Raw genomic sequence first — 25,749 nt, 5'->3', positions numbered from 1 at the left:
ACTGACCAGCCTGATTCTGTCCCTGCTTCCTGGGGCTCCCTGCCCTCGCGGTTTTTTTGTGAGACCAAGTGATAAGCAGCAAAGCCAGGTGAGATCTTCAGCACCCTTCAAATCATACTCCTCTCAATCTTTGACGTAAATCAAAAGTGTCTTCAATTCTACATCAGGTGCTCTAAAAATGTAGCTTCAGCTGCCTCTTAAAACCCGGTTGTGACCGTAACACGGTCAGGGTAGATATGCTACAGTTGTAGTGGGAGGAGTCAGAGGGATCCAGCCCAGGATGTTGCTGGGATGGAGGGGCCTGGGATGATCCAGAGGCTAGCAGAGGGCTGAGCACCAGCCCAGGAAAGGGGAGAAACATGCTGGTGCTGACAGAAGGTAATACACAGGGCCTGGGCCCCAAGGCACATCATGACCCCACGGGCATCTTAGGGGTAATAGTGACAAGCCTGGCATGCAGCAACATGTAGGCTGGGTGTGGCTAGGCTTCCTCCCCAAGCCAGGGGAATGGCAAAGAGGTTTCACCTTTTTTTCTTCCCCAGTGCAGTGACTGATAATGGCTGCTGAGAAGAACCTGAGGCCATGAAGCTATATCCAGAGGAAGCACCGAGGCCCACAAGCAGTGTCCTCCCGGCAGTATGCTCAACTGGGAATGACCCCAACTGCTAGCTGGGCTCTTTAAACACTGCTGATCACACGGTGCTGCCCAGGCTTTGCATCTCATACCGAAAGATACTTGAAAATTTTTGCTCATTTGAAGTTGTAGTTATCAGGTGTTCCAAGCTCCTAAAATATTGCACACTTCCATTGTTTTTTTACACTTTTAGACAGAACTTTCCAATTATATCAAAATCACATTTTGTACCACCTTTGTGTAATTTTTAGTGAGATTTTGAGGTTAAATATGCCATTCTCCCCACCTTCACCTCCAAATTAAGGATACAGTGAAAAGCATGGCATCTTAAGAAACAAGGGGGAACAAAAAAAAAAAAAGAAAGAAAGAAACAAGGGGGAAGAGGGTAGGTGAAATCTCCCAGCACGAAGCCCAGGGATTGCGCCCCCTGCTGACCCTGTGACAGAATGCTGAAACCAGACTTGTTTAGTGCCCTTGACAAAACTGGGCAGAATCAGCCATAATCAGGCCAAAGATGCTCTCCCCCAGGGGAATTTAATCAATCAAAAATGCAAACAGATGAACCAGCTCAGTGTTATCCCAAGTTCCCAATCCTCCTGCTCCCAACACTCTGGGAAGAAAGGAAGTATGTTTATGGCAAATAATTCTGGGGCTGAATCAATGCATTGTGAATCAGAGACCCAAAGAAAGGTAAGAATCTATACAGGGTTTCCATTCTGATCAACCCAACACCATTACTGTACAAAAAACAGTTTTATTAGTTAATTACCCCAGGTGTGCCTCTGTTCATGCTCTAGGTCACACCTGTTTCTCAGATCCGGCCCAGGCTCATAGGCAAGTTACCAGATTAGCAAATAGGAAAATTGTTCTGCAAAATAGCAACTGTCAGCTTAAGGCATTACTAACATTGCAGAAGGGAGCAGGTTACTAAGGAAGTTTGGACAGCTCAGGATGATGATTTCCGGAACAGGAAACCCTCTCTGAAAGGGCCGGCCCATGCTGCTGTCTGACATGGGAGAGGACACTCTTGCTGTGTGACAGATCACTCCTTTTAAACTCACCCACAATGTCACAGACAAAACACTGTCTATTCCTCAAGCTTCAGATTTAGAAATTAGTTATATAAAAAGCACTCTGTCCCAAGAAGCCCTGGCACATCTGCAGGTCTCCCAGAGAGCTCACTCGATCCTCCCTGACTGGAGCAGGGGAGGACAGAGATATATGGAAGGTTGGTCAGGCTCAGTTTTTAAAAATGAATTCACTACTAGAAATACGGAGCAAGAGGTAGAGACCCCTGCTGCAATTACATGCGGAATCATTGTCCTCCCAGAGAGCGGGCTCCTCCGGTCCACGGAAGTGCTCAGAGCAGGGCAGGCCAGTGTGGCCACAGAGCTGCCGCCTGCCTCACTGCATGCCGAACCACTGCTCCTGGTCAGCCCACTGGGCCGCCTCACTGTCGCTGCCCTCCAGGTCCCCTTCTTCCCCACTCCCTTCCATGTCGTCCACATCCTCCTCCTGAGTGGCATCCGTGGGACTCTCCTCCTTCTCCATCTTCTGCATCCCCTCTAGAGACTTCTGGTCATTGGGGTCCAAACTAGGGGACAACAAAACAAAGGAGAGGCCTGAATCTCTGCCTTGCTTCTTGCTGGCTGATGCGTCATCTCCCTGGCACAGCAGTGAAATGACCACCCAGTCACAGAGAAACTGCTAATGCCTGGCCTCTCCAAACAACTCTGGTTCCACAGGCAGGATCGAGGGACTCCACCACTAGAAGTGAAAAAAGGTATCTTGTCCTAATTTTTAGCATTCTCAATTTGAGTTTTTCTCCACATATTTCTTATACATTTTCAAACTTATTACCCCAGTATTCTGCTAGAAGAAGATACTAGGTAACACAAATGAAAAACCAGCAAACAACCATTAATAGACAAATTCAAATGTAATTTAACAGCATCGGATTTTTAAGCTACAAAGTTACAAAAAAATATTTTTCTGTGAGTGAAGTTGATTCATGTTTTTATGATATAATTAACCATATCAGCATTTCAGTAGTCAAGCAAAATTATCATGCTTACCATGGAACACATTTGTCAACTACTAGGTTAGACTCCAGGACCCAAAGCTACCCCTACCCAGGCATTCAAGTTTAGCACGTAAGAGTCCTAATACATGCCCCAAACCCCAAAGTTCAGAGGCTTGAGAACATTTAGCTTGGCTTCTAAGCAATTCTTCCTCCTGCCCCTGTAATTATTATCAAGGCCAGGAGGTGTCCAATCTCTAGCAAATTTAACCTCTAATGGGTCCTGTTCCTACTTACACAACTGCAGATTGATTCGTAATCTCTTCTCTGAAACCCTCCATACGGCTCTCACCCACACCCAGGGCTCCCCACCCTTGGGACTCCCACTTTGCTTTCTAGAGACTGCTATGAAAGTATTTATTATTATGTGGCATCATCGATCAGTCTACATGCCTGAGACTGAGAGCTTCCGGAATCACAGCACACGCAGTGGTTACTGAGATGCCAGATGCTCAACTGCTAAATAAGTAAATGGATGCGAACAGACTCAATTAGAGACAGGCCTTCACCGTAACCTTCCAGACACACAGACAACCCTCAAAGAAATCACTTCTATATTAAACAGTAAGAATATCACTATTTATTTAGTATTTACTATGTACCAGGCACACCACTAAGAGCTTTACACGGAATAATAATTTAATCCTCATGGAATCATTCAATACCTATTAAGGTAGATATAGACATGGAAACTTGTTAGTAACTTGCCCGAGATAACAGGTGAAAGTAATATTCAAACTTCAGAGCTTAGGTTCTTTACTACAGTAGGTAGAAACATGGGAAAGTACTTACAATACTTTGATTTGAAAAAGCAGAATATAAAATATATACTACATATACCCTATAAAAATATGTTTATGTGTGGGCAAGACCAGGAATATGATCTACACAAATGAAAACAGATGCTATAGTGATATGGGCTGGTTATGAGTAAAACAGTTTTTTAATGTTACTTATAATATACTTTATGAAATTTCTTTAAGATACGAGCTCACAAATAACTCTTCTAATCATTACTATAATTACTCTTTTCAATCATGGGCACAAACGTGTATGATTCCAGAACTCCTGTTACACAGTTCCCTGCCTCATCTTCCCCTCATTGACCTTCCCCCCCATGGGAGGCTAAGTGCCTACCTTAGTGCTATACTATATTGGTCCATTGCCTCCTGATACTCATTGACAGCTACAAGGAAATCTCCTAGGATCCGATGCAGGACACAGTCACTCTGATTAGCTAGGGCGTTCCTCAGCAAAGCAATTCCATCTTCATATTTCTGCTCTCTGCCTGCAAAGAAAAAGATCCTCATTTTCCTTCTTACACAACATTTTGAAAATACACTCCCATCCCAAATCATATACACAAAACCACAACACTCACAATCTAATAATCTCTTTGTAGATGTCCTTCAGAGAACAGTGGTATGGCAGGAAATAAGAATAAGCTCCTATGAATTCCTATTCCATTAAGAAATGTTCAGCTTGAGTGGTGTTTAGGTGGCTCAGATGGTTAAGCGTCTTCCTTCGCATTAGGTCATGATCCCAGTCTGGGATCAGGCCCCACATTGGGCTCCCTGCTCAGCAGGGAGCCTGCTTTTCCCTCTCCCTCTCCCCCTGCTTCTCTCTAATAAATACAATCTTTTTTTTTATTAAGATTTTATTTATTCATGAGACACACACACACACACAGAGGCAGAGACACAGGCAGAGGAAGAAGCAGGCTCCATTCAGGGAGCCCGACATGGGACTCGATCCCAGGTCTCCAGGATCAGGCCCTGGGCTGAAGGCGGCGCTAAACCACTGAGCCAACCAGGCTGCCCATAATTACAATCTTAAAAAAAAAAAAAAAAGAAAAGAAATGTGCAGCTTGAGTTCTAATTTTTTAAAATATACTCTTAACCTAAGTTCAAATAAAAAGCCAAAATGCATTTTATTTTCCAAACTAGCCCAAACCCAGGACTTCATTATGAATCAGGACTAAAAACACCAAAGCTAAAAGGAAAGTCGTAAGCAAATTCAGATGGACTGAAAAACAGTTCTACTGGCTAAAACTAGTTCTATTCAGGCCAAACTAGTACAGGACAACCAAAACAGATGAAAGTGAGCTAAACAGGTACCAACCAAGTATAGCTGGTTTGAACCACTCAAAGAGTAGTGCCAATCCAAGTCAGTCTAAGATAGCTACATTTGGTTGTGCTAAATATAAACCAATTCACATGGGCTCAAACCTACTGTAAAAGGCACACACATGCCTGGTCATCTATAACCAGCTAGGAGGAGGAAATCCAAATGACACCAGGTTTTATACAATTAACAAAAAAGGGAAGTAAATAAGATACACTTACTAAGTAGTTCTGCTTTTTTCACCACAGCCTTAATGTAATCCGGCCTTTGGGTCAGGGCTTTATCTAATAAAGTTTTGGCTTTTTCCTGTGTCACTGGGTCTTCAAGACAAACAGTGGCTAAAAGGGTAAGGGTCTGTGCATTTGCTCCTAGAGTTTTGTAAACGTTGTTAGCCATTACCATTGCTTCACGAATACTGTTTGAAGCTAAGTAACATTCAATGAGACCTGAAAAAATAGAACAGAAAGTTCAACCACATTACCATTCTAAGCAATGCTTCCACCCTGACAGCCTTCCAAATTGCAAACCTTCAAAGCTTCAAAGAAAGGGCAGGCTAGGGGAAAACTGATATTAGACTGGAGAGCATGTTGATGGAGTAAGAAATGCTCTTCCCCAGAGCACTTCAGGGACGTGAAAAAGGCTGCATGTGCTGCAAAGGCACCTTTAGTTAGCAAAGGAAACAAACATGCTTAAGTAAAATGAAGCAAGTAGGCAGCTCAGGGTGGATGTTAGAGCAACAAAGATGACCCTAATCATTCCTGGAGATAGAGATATTAACAAAACAAAGTTCCACTGCCTCCTAACAAACTAATTTCTGGTTGTGTTCAGTCCCCTTTAGTTTCCGGTTGTGCTCAGTCCCCTTTAGTCCTAGAACTAAAGATATGTGCAGCTTTTCTGCACATTTGGGAGCTGCGTGGGAGAGCTCCTACAATTCCAAGTGAATGTCCAGTTCTACAAAACTACTAGTTTAGTGTAGTTTCTACTAATGGACCTAGGGAGCAACCTAAGGTGAAATGACAACTTTTCATTTTAAACATAAAAGTTGGGGATCCCTGGGTGGCGCAGCGGTTTGGCGCCTGCCTTTGGCTCAGGGCGCGATCCTGGAGACCCGGGATCAAGTCCCACATTGGGCTCCCGGTGAATGGAGCCTGCTTCTCCCTCTGCCTATGTCTCTGCCTCTCTCTCTCTCTCTCTCTCTCTCTCTCTCTCTGTGACTATCATAAAAAAAAAAAAAAAAAAAAAAAAAAAAAACATAAAAGTTATCTCGGGCAGCCCCGGTGGCGCAGTGCTTTAGCGCTGCCTGCAGCCCAGGGCGTGATCCTGGAGACCCCGGATCGAGTCCCACGTCAGGCTCTCTGTATGGTGCCTGCTTCTCCCTCTGCCTGTGCCTCTGCCTCTCTCTCTCTGTCTCTATGAATAAATAAATAAAATCTTTAAAAAATAAAAAATAAAAAGTTATCTAAAAGACATTTGCTGATGTTTCCCTAACCTAGATGGAAAATGCTCCATCAGATGCACTAATAAGTACATAAAGACTGGCAGCTCCTGCCTCTTATCATACCCACAAGATGTCCTCTGGGGACATTTCAGTCAACTCTCAATTCTTCTTGCCAAGAACTTGAGAACAGAGGAAGTACTTTTTGACACAAAGCTCTCATCAAAACAGAAAAACAGCTTAAACCCCAAACCCACACAACCCTGGAAGATTTTCTCTGCGTACTCCTCCACCTCAGCAGCGTTTATAATATATATGAACATAACAATGGTTACTTAACTAGAAATTCCCTAACTCTTTAGGCCAATATGCTGGACTCAGAATACGGTTGTTTGCAACTACTTATTGAGCAGTTTTATTTCCCTGCTAAAGCCCTCGCTGGAAGTTCAAAGGCAATGGAAAGAATGCTCTTCACTAATCCAGTGCCTCCACCAATAAAGAAGCTCAGCTGAAGGTTACAAGAAGCACCAGAGAGCACAGTTACCCTGATTCAAAACTCCAAATGGTAGCTTGAGTACAGGCAGCCCATGAAGCCTCACTGGGCTGGGGAAAGTCCTCCACCCCAATGCCTCTAACCATCCTCTGTCTAAGCACTGTAGAGTCATTATTCAACTGCATTTCTGGGCTCTTGTGAAACAGGCATGCACCAGAAAGGAACACCATGATAAAAGCAGCTGAGAGGCTAAGAAGTTATGCTGCAGGATCAAAAATTTAATCTGGAGGGCGCCTGGGTGGCTCAGTTGGTTAAGTGTCTGCCTTCGGCTTTACGAACAAATCCACAATATGCATAGTTCTCTATCTAAGATTTGTTCTTTACCCTCACTTCCAAATTTTCTCAAATCTGAACTCCTCTTCCTGTTAAGAGCAAGTCACTCCTAGACTCCTGAGTTTATTTTTAAATTCTTATAAAAATACGCTTTGGAGGAACTGCATCTTATAAGATCTATTTTAACATCTGTGACTGAGTCACCAAATGTTGCTGAAGCTGGCACAGCTCCTTTGAACTCCTAGGGTCAGTTCACAGGAACTTAAAATAGTACTTAACAAAACAAAGTTTGACCCTGATCATGCCCACTCAGGAGGTCAAAATGAACTGACTAGTTCCCACAATCGATACTGTCATATGGATATGAAGTTACCCTAAGAGTAGTATTTCTAGCCCGAGGTAAAACAACTGCTAAAAAGAAGAAAGACATAAGCAAGCAATCCAGCAGAGTGCCAGCACAGATTCACATTAAGGAGTGGGCCATGTTTGAGAACTAAAACAGGACAAAAAAACCCTACCAACTACTCCCTCACCAAAAGCCAGGAAAAGAGAATGAAAAAAATATATTCTGAAGATCCAAGAAAGCCTTAAGTGATTTTTAAATGCCTAATGCAGCAATTCCCAAACTTGTCCACACATTAGCATTACCCGGTCTCTTCAAAAAATACTGGTGCCTATCTCCCAACTGCAATATTCTGATTTACATAATACTGGAATGAACTGGCATCAGGATTTTTAAAAGTACTCCCAGACGACTATAACATACAACAGAGTTTGGGAACTGCTGGCCTAACAAAACCTTCCATCTGAGGGCACCTGGGTGGCTCAGTCAGTTAAGCATCCAACTCTTGATTTAGGCTCAGGTCATAACCTCAGGGTCATGAGATCAAACCTTGTACTGTGTGTGGAGTCTACCTAAGATTTCTCCCTCTCCCTCTCTGTTCTCCCTCCCCGCCCATGAGCACATGTGCTCTCTCTCAAAAAAACTAAAACCTTCCATCTGAGTGTTAATGCTACATACCTATAGATTCATACTATTCATCTCTATTTTTCATCTTACCTTCATAGCAATCTAAACGACAAGGTGCAAGCCGTATAGCCTCCCGAAAGTGGATTATTGCTTCTTGGACTCTGCCCATGTTTCTAAGTGCTGCTCCCTTAAGTAGCAAGGCTTGAACACTGTTACTGTTCAGCTGAATGGCCTTGGCTCCTAAATACAGGGCCCGGGAGTAGCGTTTGCTATAAAAACTATGACACCTGGAGAAAAAAAAATGAAACATTACCTGAAAGAAAATAAAGAAACTTCATTCAAAACCAAAGAGAAGGTCCTCTATATGATTCTTATTACAAGCCACACTTACAGCTTTAACTTGAGATATTAGCGGGGCATGGGGAGGGGCACAAGTCGCAAAAGCAGAAAAATCTAAGTATTTTTAAGGGGAAATTTGATATGGAAGGGAAAAAAATGTGGTATCTGGATATGTTACATGTGAGAGATATTCAGAGAATTTGCAAAGCCATGATAAATAACGAAGCAACAGCTTCTGGCCTTCAATGATGGCTTCCAGTGCTGAGCATGATGCATTATCTCAACTGATATCTACTCCATGAAAATCTGAGAAAAGAGACTAAGAAAGGTAACTAATGTGTCCAAAGTCAAAGACCTTGATCTGAATCTAAGTCTGATTATCTTTTAAATCTGTGTTTTCAACCTATATGCTATCAATTTCCCAAAGAACGTACTGAAAACTGGAGAGAAAAGAGAACGCATAAACATACCCAGAGACCACCCAGGGTTCTGCATGCTGATCAGAAATATTGAAAAGGCGACAGCCAAGATTCTCCACATCCTCTAGCCGCCCTTCTCGTGCCAGGAGGTAGCCATATACATCCATTCCTGGAAAGGAAGAGGATTTTTAAAAAGCAGCAGGTGTCCTTTATTAAAAGAGCAAGAAAAAAAAAACAAGAAAAAAAAATAAAAAAAAATAAAAGAGCAAGAGCCTTCATCAGAGCCCCCACTCAAGCCTCAGTTCCAGCATGGTCTGGGCCCTTTCCACAATCATGAGCTCCTCCCACCAGCATTCACACTTTCCTACAATAGGGCTATTAAAGGAGCACCTGGACAGCTCAGTTGGTTGGGCATCTGACTCTTGATTTTGTCTCAGGTCATGAGATCAAGCCCCACATTGTGCTCTGTACCCAAAGGGGAGGGGAGTCTGCCTGAGAATCTCCCTCACCCTCTGCCCCACCCCCATGCTGGCTTGCTAGCACTTGATCTCTTTCTCAAATAAATAAACAAATCTTAAAAAAAAAAAAAAAAAAGACCATTAAAAAGACAAAACATCCAAGAAGTTTAAAAAGCAAAAGAGTAGAAGAACCTACAACTCACAATTTTGAAAGCCAATTATCTTTGGGAACTGTTTGTCCCTATAACCTGTGACATGATGTGCAGTTATCCTAACTCATAACCAGAAAAGGCCCAAAAAAGGCATCAAATAAGTTCTTTTCTTCAAGAGTGCACACTTAATATGCAGTTAGTCTCAGAAAAAGTAGCCTATTCCAGAAAAAGCATCTAATTCTTTCTGGCCCAGCGGATTTAAGATCACCCTTACTCTGCTTATTCTTACTTGTGTTCTATAAAAGGGTCCCTGCTTGCTGTCACCCATCTCTTACCACCATCTCCCTCATTCCTTGTTATCCCTTCAGACTCCCAGGAAAATATCTCTCTTGCCAAGATCACTGCAATACTCTGCTGGCCCCTAAACTCGGCCTGAGCTTTCAACTCCAAGCTGCTAACTACTGCCAGACTAGTATTTCTAATACACCATTTTCATCATGGGCACAGGCAACTGAGAGGAGAACTAATCACTGGGCAGGAGGGAGACGTTGAGCAAACAATTTCATCTTTCTGCATCTGTTTTCTCATCTCCCTGCTCTGTAGCCTTAAGAGTCTACAGGACTAAAAACTGTCAACAGGCCATATTTTTCTCATGGCTTCTTTTGGGACTTTATAAGCAGATTTCAGCCTATCAATACCTTCCCACACTCACTGCCAGTCACTGGATACTCATCCTTTGGAAGTCCCTATGGCTCACCTCTTCAGTTACAATCTTTGAGATCAAGGATTTTGTGTTGTTAATTCCTTTTTTGTTTTGTTTTGTTTTTTTTGTTGTTGTTGTTAATTCCTAATTACTTCCTTTAATCATCTCAGTCCTCTCTTAATGCCTGTTCACTTACTTGCTTTCAAGTATACTAAGGTCACAGTAAAACTAAATCCCCTAAAAGGATATTATGGTTTTGGGGATGCCATCCAAATTCTGTCAGGCACACCATAAATTTATAAATCATAAGGAAGGGCTATCACTCCTCCCAAAAGAAAAAGAGCCAAATAATGATCTGCCTGGAGATGACACTTGAATTCAAGCAAAAACAACTGCTTAAAATGGAATTACTCAAGTGTTAAAAGGCATGTATTAGGACCTAAAAAAAAGTAAAAGACTACTGAAATAAGTTTCACAATAGTTCTATGAAAAATGGTATTAGAATATTATGCTATATTGTCTCCCCTTTCTTATCTTTTCTTTTTCTTTTTTTTTTTTTTTTAAAGATTTAGGGCAGCCCCGGTGGCACAGCGGTTTAACGCCGCCTGTAGCCTGGGGTGTGATCCTGGAGACCCGGGATCGAGTCCCATATCGGGCTTCCTGCATGGAGCCTGCTTCTCCCTCTGCCTGTGTCTCTGCCTCTCTCCTCGCTCTCTCTGAATGAATGAATGAATAAATCTTAAAAAAAAAGAAAAAAGAAAAAAAAGATTTATTTATTTATGATAGACATAGAGAGAGAGAGAGAGAGGCAGAGACACAGGAGGAGGGAGAGGCAGGCTCCATGCCGGGAGCCCGACGTGGGACTTGATCCCAGGACTCCAGGATCGTGCCCTGGGCCAAAGGCAGGCGCCAAACCGCTGAGCCACCCAGGGATCCCCTCTCCCTTTCTTTTCTGATCCTCCCCACTACAGCCACTTCCACCATGCCTCAAAAATTACTTACCTTTTATCAGATAAGGATCCAACATCTGTGCCTGTTCAAACTTGAGGACAGAGTTTTTATTGTCTCCAGCTCTAAAGTACAGATCTGCTAAGCTTCCCAACAGGTCCACGTTATCTCGCAATAAGGACTTTTTCTCTAGTGAACTTCAAAATATTAAACATTGTTTAACATGTATTATGAATCCTCTTAATTTCAGAATCTCAATGACAGGTATATAAGCACTATTTTCTTTTGTGTATATATAACATTTTTCATAATAAAAAACTTTTCAAATAAACTGTATAGACTAGCTTTTCTTTTTCTGAGTTTATGATTTAAAGAAAGTTAGAGAGGATAACAAAGCCAATATACAGAATGAAGCAGAAATCTCTGTCATTACCCAGAAAGAACTTTCTGGTTGTAGGTTTTCAGAGGACAACATGGTGCTAAATGTAATGTCATTCAAAAGTGACTGCTACTTATTACTCAACCAAATGATTTTACAGAACACAAAACTCAGTCCCTTATCCTTGGACTTTACCTGACTAGAAAAGAAAATCCCAGTTCTAAAGAGGCAACCCAGGTCAGATGCTGCAATCTATGCTTCTGGGACATTCAAAAAGATGTTCTTCCAGGTTCAACCATGACAACTAAGGCAGCCTGCTTTGCAAGGGTTATCACTTTTGCAAATACAGAGCTGAACTTAGTCAAAGTTTACATTTAACAGGTCCTCACAGCAGAGATTATTACCCTTAGTATTGTTAGGTACATTAAGAGACTAAAAAGCAAGCCTGAGGACAACAGGCCGAGAGATAAACATCTCATATTTCTATTTTGCTAATTTAGATACATCAGACCTCCATACAAAGGGCCTCAAGAACACTGAATTAACTTTTTTGGCTCTCACCAGATAGTATTGATTGCTCTCGAGTTGTCACCAGTGTGCACAAAAGCATATGCTTTGATCCACACAGAGAGCCAATCCAAGTTAGGCACAGTCTGGATCACGTTCATTGTCATCGATGCCACCTCTGCACCTTTTACAGAAAGGGAAAGCAAACCTAATCCAACAGAAAACAAGAAAAATGAGGTGAGGCATAGCATCCCTCTTCCACAATGCAAGAAGCAATAGGCTACACTTCCCTTTGGCTACAAGATAATTCTATCCCTATTCTAAGCAAGATGCGGATGACAAAACAACCATAGTTTAACATTTCTTGATCTGTTAAAAATACAAAACAGTAATTTACTGAATCACTCTCTGGAAGTTAGGCACTGGCAATTTTTTTTTTTTTAAAACTTTACTGTTTTAGTAATCTCTACACCTAACAAGGGGCTTGAACTCATGCTGTGAGATCAAGAGTCGCAAGCTCTTCTGACTGAGCCAGCCAGGTGCCCTGGCATGTACAAATTCTAATGTAAAGTTAAGAGTGCAACTATCACCTCAGAAAGTAACAATGCACAGACACAGGCTAAGAATGATCTGCACCTAGTATGGCATCGAGGGCCAACGGGCACTGCCTCAGCACTTCCTTATAGCTGGTGACTGAAGGGCGCTCCTGACCAGCCTTCTTGTACAGGTTTGCCAGCATCATGTTTATCTGTAATAAACAAAAACAAAAGACAGTAAGATAAGTGTATATTGCAAAGAAAATATCTCACCACCAATTAAGTCCTGATTTTTTATTACCAGCTATGCTTCTACTTTTTACTGGAAACTCTACCCACAGCCATGTGAAAATAAAGACCAATCCCATTCTTCACACCAAACAGGAAATTACTTCCTTCACCTTTCCTATGTCCTCCCATCTCTAAGAGGAAAGTCAAATTCCTCTCACTTACCCAACCAAAAGGCCCCATACTATCTGTACCAAAGATGCTGCCTTTGGAAATGGGAATAATATTTAAGAAATGTTACAGGGGATCCCTGGGTGGCTTAGCAGTTTAGCACCTGCCTTTGGCCCAGGGCGTAATCCTGGAGTCCCGGGATTGAGTCCCGCACTGGGCTCCCTGCATGGAGCCTGCTTCTCCCTCTGCCTGTGTCTGCCTCTCTCTCTGTGTGGGTCTCTCAAGAATAAATAAATAAAATCTTAAAAAAAAAAAAAAAGGAAAAGGAAATGTTACAGAATTCTAATTACCTTCATTTTTTCTTGCTCTTAAGACAGAAGATGAACTACCCTAGAAGTGCTCAAGTTGACATATTTTAAATGCAATTAATATCAAGACATAAGAAAATGAGGAATTCTTAACATTGTTTGTTAAGAAAAATCAAATAAATTTCCCCCAAAAAAGAAACAACAAAGAGTTAAATACTTGGCTTTTCTCTGACAATTATTCTAGCAGCTAAACTCTAGCCTTTCTAACTCTGAAAGCATGGACATATCAAAGTAATGCTACAAAAAATCAACCCTAACTGACCTCTAGAGGTACAATGATCCAGAGATCAGCTACATCATTTAAATCCAATAAATGCATTTTTAGCACAATTCAAGTATGTGACTCAGTAGAGCTCTTTAAAAATTAACCCTTTCTAAAAACGCAACAAGGATAATATGAGAAAACCTAAAAGTTCCAAAGAACGTAGAAGTTACAGGGAAAAATAAATGATCTTCTTAATAGTACAGAGAGAAAAAAGGAACATTACAATTGAAAATTAATAGATCTTGAACAGAGCAGTGTTTGCCTAAGGAAGCAGTCAATGTGAGAACACACACAAAAAAGCCAATCCCCAATCTCTCCAGTTATCTGTAGCCTCGTATGCCAGATATTTACTCGAGTGGCTCTGAAGATGAAGAACATCTGTTCCATTATGACTTACATATATAAAACAATCTGTATGGCATTAATCCATACTGATGATTCAAGTAATGAAATAATGAAATACTAGAAATAAAACTTTATTTGGCCTCAGCTTTTCCATTTTAGGCTATGTTGAAAATGCAAAAGAAAATACTTAAAGGAAAACTCCAGTATTAATGTCAACACTTGAAAAGAATAAAAGGTTAAATTTAAGATCCTTTCTTGACTGCTTGTTTTTAACAAACTATGACTGACCATCTGTCTCAACAAATATTAAAATTCCCTTTAACCACCTGTCACTTCGAACAAATGAGTTTTGAGTATTACCTATCAGAAAGTCAATTATTTTAAAACAGATCCTTACTTGGGAACATCACAAGGCCACACTCTACCAGTTATAAACACAAGCAGTCATCTTTCTCTTGAAACTGAGTGAGAAATTGTATGTCAATATGTTTACTCTTAAAAGTTGAAGATTTACCAAGTTATAATAATCTCACACTGGAATTTTCCTTTAAAATGTGAAGAAATGTGTGGTGGTGTTTACCATACATTAACAGACGTTCATTTAGACGTATTTTGACTCACTTCCTTGTCCATTACACAGACTGAGAAGCCAGTTAACTCCCTAACGGACAAGAAAGAAAAACTGTAAATATTATAGGTTTATGTTTGAGGCACACATCTTTGTTTGTTCCTGGCTACAACAGCTCTATAGAATGAAAGATATGTACTCCTGACAAATGTGGAATCCTCTAGTCTCTCTTAAAATGATGGCTTTAAACCCCAAAGTGTTGGATATCACAAGGTTGAGCTTATTTGCTATTACTCATTTTCAAAAAATGTCCCCAACCCTCAAGTTATTGAGTAAATTGTGGTATATTTCCAACAAGAGAAGGAAAAGGTATCATTCAAAGTTTATAATCAAAATGGCATCTTCCAAAAGGAAGACACTCTTCACATTTGCAAAAAAAAAAAAAAAAAAAGTACTTGGGGTAAGACTTTCATACAGTATTAGAAAACAATTTAGTATATAGCAGCCAAACTTATTATGAGACAAGTTAGTCTATAATATGCTTCCAAATGTTTTTAACAGCATAAAATAAACTGAGGAAATAGCTTAGTTTTTAGAAAACTCAGAAAATAGTAAATAAATCCTCAATATAAACAGATGCTTAAACATTAAACACATTTTCATCAAGTTTGATTGGTTACTTTTTAATCTCAGCAACACTTAGGTGAAAAAAACCTAATATATCACTGCTTAGATTACTTATGGCAGGAGGATGTACACAGATATCTTACATATAAAATTACTCATCATTGTTAAGCATAAGTTGCACAGAACAGTTCTTCAATGAAGTGAGGAAGACAAGTAACATGAAAGCATATGTTAGAATATTAACTACTGATGTAAATTCAATACTAAGAGCAAGGATTCTCATGGTTCTTCTAAACTGGACTTCAAAACAAACTGTAATCAAAGATACCCAATATAATACTCCTTAAGGAATGATATTTTAAAAAGTATTCTTTCATATATAAACTTTATTTTTCCAAAAGTCAGCAAAGTATTATTAACCTCATTTTATAAATTAAAAAAAAAGCAAAGCTCAGATTGGTAACTTGCCCAAGTTCACACTACACAATTCACAGCTTATATGCCCTAAACTCAGACAAGATACCAGATCTCTTGATTTTAGCTGAAGGTGTTCTATAGATTATACTGCCAAATCAAACACAACTATATATTCTATATACAAATAAGTATATAAATATCTTGTAACCTCGGATTTTTAAAACAAAGGGATTAATAAACTCATTCACATTATTAAATGGGGATACCTACAGAATGCAAAACATGAGGTTCTAAAAAAAGTACTATTGCTACCTAGAAGCATTTGCAAATTATTATTTCCTAAGGTAAGAAATACCAAAGAATAGCACTTGTTGTATTCTCCAGCTACCATTTTCATCAGTTGGATTTTCAGGGTTTCATAAGAAAGTAATTCTTCTTATCTCTCTGAATCTCATCCACTCCATTAACAAGGAACAAAGTGAGTCAAGAGTAAAATGTTCAGATGGACTCCCTAAGGCATGGAGAAAACATGGAGGAAGTAGGTTGGAAGGACCAGATAGAATACTATGTAACAAATTGTTAATGCAACTTACTTTGGGAGTTCTCTGTCTTGAAGGGATCCCATCAAGAATAGCAATGGCATCTTTATCTTGTTTTAGCATTGTATAACACTCAGCCATTTTGTATTTCACTTCAATCTCAGATGGAAGACACTAAGAGGCAATGAAGACATCTCTTCAAAATACTACTTCAACAGTATGGCAATTCTTTAAAATGTTATAAAGTTAGCATATGACCCAGCAATTCTGCTCCTGTACATAAAGCCAAGAGAACTGAAAACCAGGCACCTGGGTGGCAGTTAGGCGTTTGCCTTCAGCTCAGGTCATGAACCCAGGCCCTGGGATGGAGTCCCACTTCAGACTCCCTGCTTAGTAGGGAACCTGCTTCTCCTCTCCTTGCTCCACCCCCTGGCTCATGTTCGTTCGCTTGCTCTGTCAAATAAATAAGATCTTTGAGAAAGAAAGAAAACTAAAAAACTATGTCCATACAAAACCTACACACAAATGTTCAGATGCCTGGGTGGCTCAGTTGGCTAAGTGTCTGACTCTTGATTTCAGTGCGGGTCTTGCTCTCAGGGTCATGAGTTTAAGCCCCGTGTTAGCCTCCATGCCCAGCATGGAGCCTACTTAAAAACAAAACAAACAAAATTACCTGCACACAAATGTTCACACCAACATTATTGATAGACAAAAAGTGGAAGCACTATCTGTCAACTAATGAATACATAAAATATAGCATATCCATACAGTGGAATACTTTTAAAAGACTTATTTATCTGAGAGAGCCAGCACGAGTGGGGAGGAAAGGCAGAGTTAAAGGGAGAAGAAGGGCAGCCCTGGTGGCGCAGCGATTTAGCACCGCCTGCAGCCAGGGGCCTGATCCTGGAGACCCTGGATCGAGGCCCGCGTCGGGCTCTCTGCGTGGGGCCTGCTTCTCCCTCTGCCTGTGTCTCTGCCCCTCTCTCTCTCTGCGTCTCTATGAATAAATAAATAAAATCTTTAAAATTAAAAAAAAAAAAAGGGAGAAGCAGACTTCCCTGCTGATGGGGGTGGGGGGGCCCTGATCCCAGGACCCTGAAATCATAACCCAAGCCATGGCAGATGCTTAACCGACTTAGCCACCTAGGCATGCCATACATGGAATATTATTCGGCAATAAAAAGGAAACAAAGAACTGATTCATACTATAGCATGAATCAAACTTGAAACATTATGCTAAGGTAAAAGAAGACAGGGACAGCTGGGTGGCTCAGCAGTAGAGTATTTGCCTTTGGCCCAGGGCGTGATCCTGGAGTCCTGGGATCGCATTGGGCTCCCTCCAGAGAGCCTGCTTCTCTCTCTGCCTATGTCTCTGCCTCTCTCTCTCTCTCTGTCTCTCATAAATAAATAAAATCTTAAAATAAAGTAAAAGAACACAGACACAAAAGGTCACATATTGTATGATTCCATTCCAATGAAATGTCCAGAACAGGCAAGTCCATGGAGACAGAGGGACAGTAATTTCCAGATGCTGAGGAGATAAAGGCCTCAGAATTTTCTAAGGTGAAAAAAAAAAAAAAAAAAAAAAAAAGAATTTTCTAAGGTGATAAAAATGTACTTAAAATAAGTTTTTTTTTTTTTTTAATTTATGATAGTCACATAGAGAGAGAGAGAGGCAGAGACACAGGCAGAGGGAGAAGTAGGCTCCATGCACCGGGAGCCCGACGTGGGATTCGATCCCGGGTCTCCAGGATCGCGCCCTGGGCCAAAGGCAGGCGCCAAACCGCTGCGCCACCCAGGGATCCCGATAAAAATGTACTTAAACGGTAGTGATAGTTGCACAATTTTGTGAACATTCTAAAACCTACTGGATTGTTCATTTTATGACATTGTATATTAATTTTTTTTTAGATTCCTTAAAGATTAATTATAGAGAACAAACTGATAACTACCAGAGGGGAGGGGGGTGAGAAGGTGGGTTAAATAGGCAATGAGTCTTATGGAGTACACAAGTGATGAATTACTATATTGTATACCTGAAACTAACATGATACTATATGGTAACTAACTGGAATTAAACAAAAACTTAAAATAAAAAAAAAAATTTTAAATGTAAGGTCAAAAAAAATTCCTTAAAGATTACATGTATTTAATTAAAAGGTTTAGCACGGTGCTTGACATACTGAGTACTCAAAAAGTTATCTACTTCTATGAATGACTCTACATGGATAATATACATGACTTCCATTCAGTATCAACAGGGCAGCCCAGGTGGCTCAGTGGTTTAGCGCCGCCTTCAGCCCAGGGCCTGATCCTGGAGACCCGGGATCGAGTCCCACATCAGCTCCCTGCATGGAGCCTGCTTCTCCCTCTGCCTATGTCTCTGCCTCTCTGTGTGTGTGTGACTATCATAAATAAATAAATTAAAAAAAAAAGAAAAGAAAAAGAAAACAGTGAAAATCCTGGGGAGTCTGGCTGGCTCATTTGGTGGAGCATGCAGTTCTTGATCTTGGGGTTATGAGTTTGAGCCCCACATTGGGTATAGAGATTACTTTAAAAATATAAAATAGGGGCACCTGGGTGGCTCAGTGGGTCTTGATTTTGGCTCAGGTCATGATCTCAGGGTTTTTTGCTTTTTTTTAAGATTTTATTTATTCGTGAGAATACACAGAGAGGAGAGATAGAGGCAGAGACACAAGCAGAAGGAGAAGCAGGCTTCACGCAGGGAGCCTGACGTGGGACTCGATCCAGGGTCTCCAGGATCACACCCTGGGCTGCAGGCGGCGCTAAACCGCTGAGCCACCGGGGCTGCCCTGATCTCAGGGTTCTGAGAAAAAGCCCTGCATCAGGCTTACCACTCAGCAGAGAGTCTGCTTGTCTCCCTCTGCCCCTCCCTTCATTCTCACTTTCTGTCTCTCAAATATATAAATCTTTAAAATAAAATAAAGAAAACAGAGAAAATCCTGGCAATCAGCTCATTAATAACAAACAAACAAAGCATAAAGAGAAAATGAGATGAAAATCTAGAGGCTTAAAAAACTACAATTTTTTTTTCAAAATGTGAGAAAATACAAAGCAGAAAAACGTGACTTATAATTTCACTCCCTGTTTATTCTGACATTCCTTTCATTTTACTTATTTATATTTTTATTAACATTCCTTTTAAATGTAGCATGCACATAGTTTCTTTTTTTTTTATATTTTATTTATTTATTCATGAGAGACAGAGAGAGAGGCAGAGACAGGCAGAGGGAGAAGCAGGCTCCATGCAGGGAGCTTGATGTGGGACTCGATCCTGGGTCTCCGGGATCACACCCTGGGCTGCAGGTGGCGCTAAACCGCTGCGCCACCAGGGCTACCCCATGCACATAGTTTAAACTTAAAGAGAGGGATCCCTGGGTGGCGCAGCGGTTTGGCGCCTGCCTTTGGCCCAGGGCGCGATCCTGGAGACCCGGGATCGAATCCCTCGCCGGGCTCCCTGCATGGAGCCTGCTTCTCCCTTTGCCTCTCTCTCTCTCTCTCTGTGACTATCATAAATAAATAAATCTTTAAAAAAAATAAAATAAAATAAACTTAAAGAGAGGTTCAAACTGCAAGGTGAGAAGTTTCCTTCTTCCTAAAGCTTTCCACTGTTAAATTGCTTCCCTTTGGGGATCCTTCAGTGGCTCCGCGGTTAAGCACCTGCCTTTGGCCCAGGGTGTGATCCTGGAGTTTCAGGATCAAGTCCCACGTCAGACTCCCTGCATGGAGCCTGCTTGTGTCTCTGCCTGCCTCTCTCTCATGAACGAATGAGTGAGTGAGTGAGTGAATAAATAAATCTTAAAAAAAAATAAATTGCTTCCCTTCTAACACACAAAATATTTCATGCATATTACCCCTATGTGTATGTTAGACATATACCAGGATATATTTATATATCTATAAACTATCTCCTTTAAACAGAAAGCATTTTTTTTTAAACAGAAAGCATTGAAATACGTCTTCAAATCTTATTTTCCTTACTAATATATATAGTTCTTTCTGAATCAGCATGTGCAACCCTCTCTCATTTTTCATCTCAGTAATAGTTTCATCACATTTCCTCTTATGGCTATGCTCTAATTTAACTAGACCCTACTGATGAACACTTAAGTTTCTAGTTTCTTACCATTACAAACTGCTGCAATAAGCAGCCTTAGTTATATTATATACCCTGCAAACCTTCTGTGAGTCTATTAGGGTTAATTTCTAGCAAGTGGAGGACTGTCAAATTGGCGGATGCTGCGAAATTACAATTTTGTCCTTCATTTACTTAATTATCAAGCTACTGAAACTTCAAGAATTCTTATATCCCATAAAGTTCCCTAGGTACCCAAAATCCTTATAACTGAGTTACATTTTTTTTAAAAAAGATTTAATTTATTTATTCATGAGAGACAGAGAGAGAGGCAGAGACACAGGCAGAGACAGAAGAAGGCTCCATACAGGGAGCCCGATGTGGGACTCGATCCCAGGTCTCCAGGATCAGGCCCTGGGCTGAAGGCAGCGCTAAACCACTGAGCTACCCGGGCTGCCCATTCAGCTCCCTTTTAAAATTACTTTTTATTTTTCCATCTTCTACATCTAATCAGCAGTCTTATAAATTCTTCTAGTCTCCCACTCTCAAAAAAACAAATAAATAAATAACACTTCCAACTCCATTTACCTGACTTTGTGGAGTAGATGCAGAATTACCAGTTGAAGGTCTCACTTTTGAAGTTTTACTTAGGGCTTTCTTCTGCTGTAAAGCCATGGTATACTTACTCACAGCATTCCGATATTCCTTATCATGAAAGAGAGAATCTGCATGATACACCAAAAGCTGGTACTTCTGAGATGGGGAGAATAACTCACTAGAAAACAAAGAAAATATACCCCCTACATGGGTTATTTTGAAATGTTAGATAGAACATCCTCCTTAGTAACCACATAAGCCTAGCATAAAGTCTTGTGTAATGAGTTTACAAATGTCATCATAACTAGTCCCTAAAATGAGAGGCATGAGAATTGTATTCTATGTTAAGATGTTCAACACTTCCAGGCAACTGCTTTAAATTGCTGTTTTAATATGCTTTTCTCCTTTATTTACTATAAATGCAATGATACTTCTAAATCAAATTCAACAATATACAGATATACAAAGAAAAATGTTCTACATCTTCCCCTCCCCTTCTTCAGTCTAAACCGTCTTATTTTTTTTTGAGAGAGCAAGAGCAAGAGCTCAAGTAGGATCGGTGGGGGAAAAAGAGAGGAGAGAATCTTAATCCTGGTGCAGGGCTCAATCTCACAATCATGAGATCACAACCTGAGCTGAAATCCAGAGTTGGACACTTAACCAACTGAGCTGAGCCACCTACATAACCCCCACAAGCCCTCTTAATAGTTTGATATGTATCCATACTTTCTTTTATTAACACCAATTTTTACCATAATATAGACAAAGGACAGAAATCACAATGACTTAACCAATACTACCGAAGAAGGGTTGAAGAATCTGGAAAAATGAAACCTCACCACTATGAAACACTTTTCTAAAAGTGCTGAACAAAAAGAGGTTTCAAAGCAACTGAATACTTCAAATACTGAAGATGGGAATATTAAAAAACTGAAAACTGAAGTATGGGAATAGGATAACCCAATGGGATAAGAGTGGGATAGAAAGAGGATTAGCCTTACTTGAGGGAAGTTTTTTTCTTTTTTTAAGATTTTATTTATTTATTCATGAGAGACACACAGAGAGAAAGAGGCAGAGACACACACAGGCAGAGGGAGCAGCAGACTCCACGCAGGGAGCCCAATGTGGGACTCGATCCCCCATCTCTGGGATCCACCCCTGGACCAAAGGTGGTGCCAAACCACTGAGCCACCGGGCTGCCCCCCCTTTTTTTTTTAATTCTACATACAAAAGTAAACTTTACTAACACTAGAAGAATTTTTTTTTAAAAGATTTATTTATTTATGAGAGAGAGAGAGAGAGAGAGAGAGAGAGAGAGAGAGAGAGAGGGGCAGAGACACAGAGGAGGGAGAAGCAGGCTCCATGCTGGGAGCCCGATGCGGGACTCGATCCCGGGACTCCAGGATCGCACCCTGGGCCAAAGGCAGGCGCTAAACCGCTGAGCCACCCAGGGATCCCCACACTAGAAGAATTTTTACTTCCTTGAGTCTCAGGGGTTTAAGGACAGTGCAAATGAATCAGTATTTTTTAAAAGCTTTTTCACTGACATTGAACATTGTTCGCAAGCACTGTAACTGTCTACAAGCTGGCCACCATTCTTTTTTTTTTTTTTTTTTTTTAAGATTTTTTATTTATTTATGAGAGAGAGAGAGAGAGAGGCAGGCAGAGGGAGAAGCAGGCCCCATGCCAGGAGCCGGATGTGGAACTCGATTCCGGGTCTCCAGGATCAGGCCCTGGGCCAAAGGCGGTGCTAAACCACTGAGCCACCAGGGCTGCCCTGGCCACCATTCTTAATAGGAAACTCATCTATTTTTAATCTTCAATTCCACACACACACACCCCTGCCCAGACTCCTGCCAAATTAAGAGGAATTTACATGTCAAATTTACAGGTCAAAGCTTTAGCCACTTAAAATAAAAGCAGTCAAATCTGTAAACAGTTAATCTGTCAACAAATGAAGGATACTCATGAATAGGTACCAGAGATTAGTGTTGCCAGGGGCTGGAGGAAATGGTATTAAGGGTGCTTACTAATAGATATGGGGTTTCTTTTGGGGATAATGAAAATGTTTGGAATAGAAAGTGGTGATGGTTGTACAAGTCTGTGAAGATGCTCAAAACCACAGAAATGTATTCTTTAATAGTATGTCAGTTTTATCTTATTTTTAAATCTTAAAAAAGATAGCTAGTCTGAACATTAAATATAAAGTATAAAATTACAAAGAAAATTCAAGGACTAAAGATATAGTGCAGATAACTAAGATCTCTTCCAACTGAGATTCTTTGTATTTACTGAGAAATAAGGTTTGGTAGAAAATACTACTACACTCCTAGGAAGCATTCAGATATTTATATATTGTAACACATGCCTGCTTATGCAGCCATAAATTATCTTTGGAATGATGCATGAGAAACTGTTAATGATTGTTGCCTCTGGAAAATGGAAATGGTGGGGTGAGGTTCAAGATTCAGGGACAACACTTATGTACATAACTCTTCCATACTGTTTTAATTTTTCTTACCATGTATGGTGTCAATTCAATAAAAACATTTAATAATACATGGTAAAGGGACACCTGGGTGGCTCACAAGTGAGTGTCTGCCTTCAGCTCGGGCGTGATCCCGCAGTCCTAGGATGGAGTCCCACATCAGGCTCCCTGCACAGAGCCTGCTTCTCCCTCTGCCTGTGTCTCTGCCTGTATCTCATGAATAAACAAATAAAATCTTAAAAAAAAAAAAATACATGGTAAAGGTCAGGATTTAAGCTGACCTCCCTGAAGCTAAGAAACTGTCAGTTTAACCTAATAGAAAGATATATGGGCTAAGCTGAGTCAGAGGACTAAACTGCTTCAAACTATCCTGTAACATCCTCAAGAACCAAGAATAATGACTAACTGGTGCATAAATTCCCAATGATGGAAAGTGTGCCTTGGCCAATCACTGAAAACCAACTGAAAGGCTCCAGAATAAACACAGAAGGCTGAAAGAAACCAGGGCTCCTCACTGTCAACACTAAGTGGATGGTGGTGAAATGATGGTTCTCACGTAGTGAGGTCCAGAAGCACACTAATGGAAATAAAAGAGACCAGCAACTACATTACAGGCACTTAAGGGACTTTTCCTTTCTGACTTAGACAGTTTCTAGAGTAGGCCAAATGCAAATGGGTCCACCCTGAGTAGAAAATTCGATTATGCCACTTAGAAGTAGACTGTGGTAGGTCAGTCTGAAAATTTCAGTCAAGAGGACTGAAGCCTAGACATGGTGGCTCCCCCAATTACCAAATGTGTGAATTTGGGCAGTTTTACCTCCTTAAGGTTGTACATACTTCCTTAGCACATTCAATACACACATGAGTGCTCACTGCACACAGGCACTGTGCTGACCTCCTTAGGTGTTAAGTGATGCAGAATACTGATCTTAACAAAAAGTTCTAGGGCACATGGGTGGCTGGCTAAGTTGGTTGGACATCAGTCTGTGGATTTCCACCCTGGTCATGATCTCGGGGGTTGTGAGATTGGCATGCAGGTGGACTCTGCGTGAGATTGCCACGCAGGTGGACTCTGCGTTCAGTGCAGCTTCTGCGTGTCTCTCTCCCCCTTTGCTCCTCCCCTGCGCTGTCTCTCTTAAATAAATAAAGGAAAATAAAGTCTTTAAAATTTCTCACCACAAGGGAAAAAAATTAACCGTGTGGTGATGGATGTTAACTAGACTTATTGTGGTGATCATTTCACAATATAAGGATACAATTATCAAGTCTTTATGTTGCACACCTGAAATACGTCAATTATATCTCAATTTAAAAAGAGTGATGCAGAATGTAAAACAAGGCAAAGGGATAGAATAGTGAGGGTATGGGACAATTCTGACGATTACAGAAGCTGTTCCCCAGGAGGGGAGATGTGAGCTGAAACCTGACCTGAGGGCTCCAAGTGAAACAGCAAATGCAAACCCCTGAGTTAAGGAGGAGCCTGGTGGGTTCAAGTAACAGAAAAAAACTGCCTGCAAGGCTGAAGTACAGTGAGCCGAGGGCATGAGATGAGAAAAATGTTTGGCCTCGGAGGCCACGGGAAGCAATTTTAATGTAAGTACAGTGGATGAATGCAAGCAGGGGAGCAACGCGCACTCGAGGATGGAAACGGCCCTGGTGCTGTCATCCGTCCAACGACTCAAGAAACGACTCTGAAAACCAGAAAGAGGCACTGCGTGTCCTTACAAGGGCGCCACTTCCACTCATCAGAGGAGTCTCCCGTTTTAGAGGCCAGAACGTGGATCCTTCTGACACACTCAAGGGGAAAAAAATCCATCTCTCGTATGGGGGACGAAGGTGTAAGACCAGGCCTGTTGGAGCTGCGGCGAGCGAGAAAATGGGAAAGAGCTGGGAAGAGAGCCGGGAAGGGAGGAGTCAGCCCAGCGAAGTGACAGTCGCTGTGCCCGGCGACAGGTGCCTCGGGAAACCCTCCGCTCCCAACTTTCGGGAAACCCCAGCCAGGCTCGCCCTCAGGGCCTCCGCCTTCCATTTCTCGAAGCAGCCGCTCGCCACATCTCCCTCAGGGAGCTCATCCCAGCGTCTGGTACAGCGCAGAGACCGAGTCAACTCCACTTTGTGTTCCTAGATGGGCTCCGCCCGACGATGCGGTCGCTGGCCCGAAACCTCCGCTGAGGCCCGCGTTCGCTCCTTCCCGCCAGTTCCCAGGCCCCCGCAACTCCCGCTCCCAAACCGGCGCCGCCTTCTCCTCAGCCCCAGGCCGCTCCCCGCCTCAACTCACGGGTTGTTATTACTCATTGTAAGTAACAAGCTGCTGAGGAGCCGCACGTTAGAGTGCAGCCCCGCGGCCGCCATGTCTCGCACGTGGTCTATCACATTCATCCTGCCCGGCAAAGCCGCGGGCAGCGGCGGCAGCGGCGCGAAAAGCCGGTAGAAGCTCCTTAGGGAAGACTCCAAAATGGCGGTCTCACCGGGGCCCATGGGGTCCACAAGTGGCACCGCCCCCAGGAAGATAGGCAACTACTGAAGTGCC

The 25,749-nt window shown here is 41.5% G+C and overlaps 1 protein-coding gene across 2 annotated transcripts; it reads right to left on the bottom strand.

Moving 5' to 3' along the window:
* Positions 1 to 1,368: 1,368 nt before the first annotated feature.
* On the bottom strand, positions 1,369 to 25,689 carry ANAPC7 (anaphase promoting complex subunit 7). 2 transcript variants are annotated; one of them, XM_055322907.1, is made up of 11 exons: positions 25,498 to 25,689; positions 20,723 to 20,909; positions 16,093 to 16,212; positions 12,611 to 12,722; positions 12,029 to 12,182; positions 11,143 to 11,285; positions 8,879 to 8,996; positions 8,160 to 8,356; positions 5,060 to 5,284; positions 3,852 to 4,002; positions 1,369 to 2,228 (listed from the first exon to the last, which is right to left on the bottom strand). In XM_055322907.1, the coding sequence occupies exons 1-11, from the start codon at positions 25,596 to 25,598 to the stop codon at positions 2,039 to 2,041; spliced, it is 1,698 nt and encodes a 565-aa protein (XP_055178882.1). In that variant the 5' UTR covers positions 25,599 to 25,689; the 3' UTR covers positions 1,369 to 2,038. The 2 variants fall into 2 exon arrangements, with proteins under 2 accessions (XP_055178882.1, XP_055178883.1); XM_055322908.1 differs by lacking the exon at positions 5,060 to 5,284 and having other exon boundaries at positions 25,498 to 25,678.
* Between the last annotated feature and the right edge of the window lie 60 nt (positions 25,690 to 25,749).

This window comes from Nyctereutes procyonoides, unplaced genomic scaffold, assembly GCF_905146905.1.
Source record: "Nyctereutes procyonoides isolate TBG_1078 unplaced genomic scaffold, NYPRO_anot_genome, whole genome shotgun sequence".
Taxonomy (NCBI): Eukaryota; Metazoa; Chordata; class Mammalia; order Carnivora; family Canidae; genus Nyctereutes; species Nyctereutes procyonoides.
This window is presented reverse-complemented; position numbering and strand designations above follow the sequence as displayed.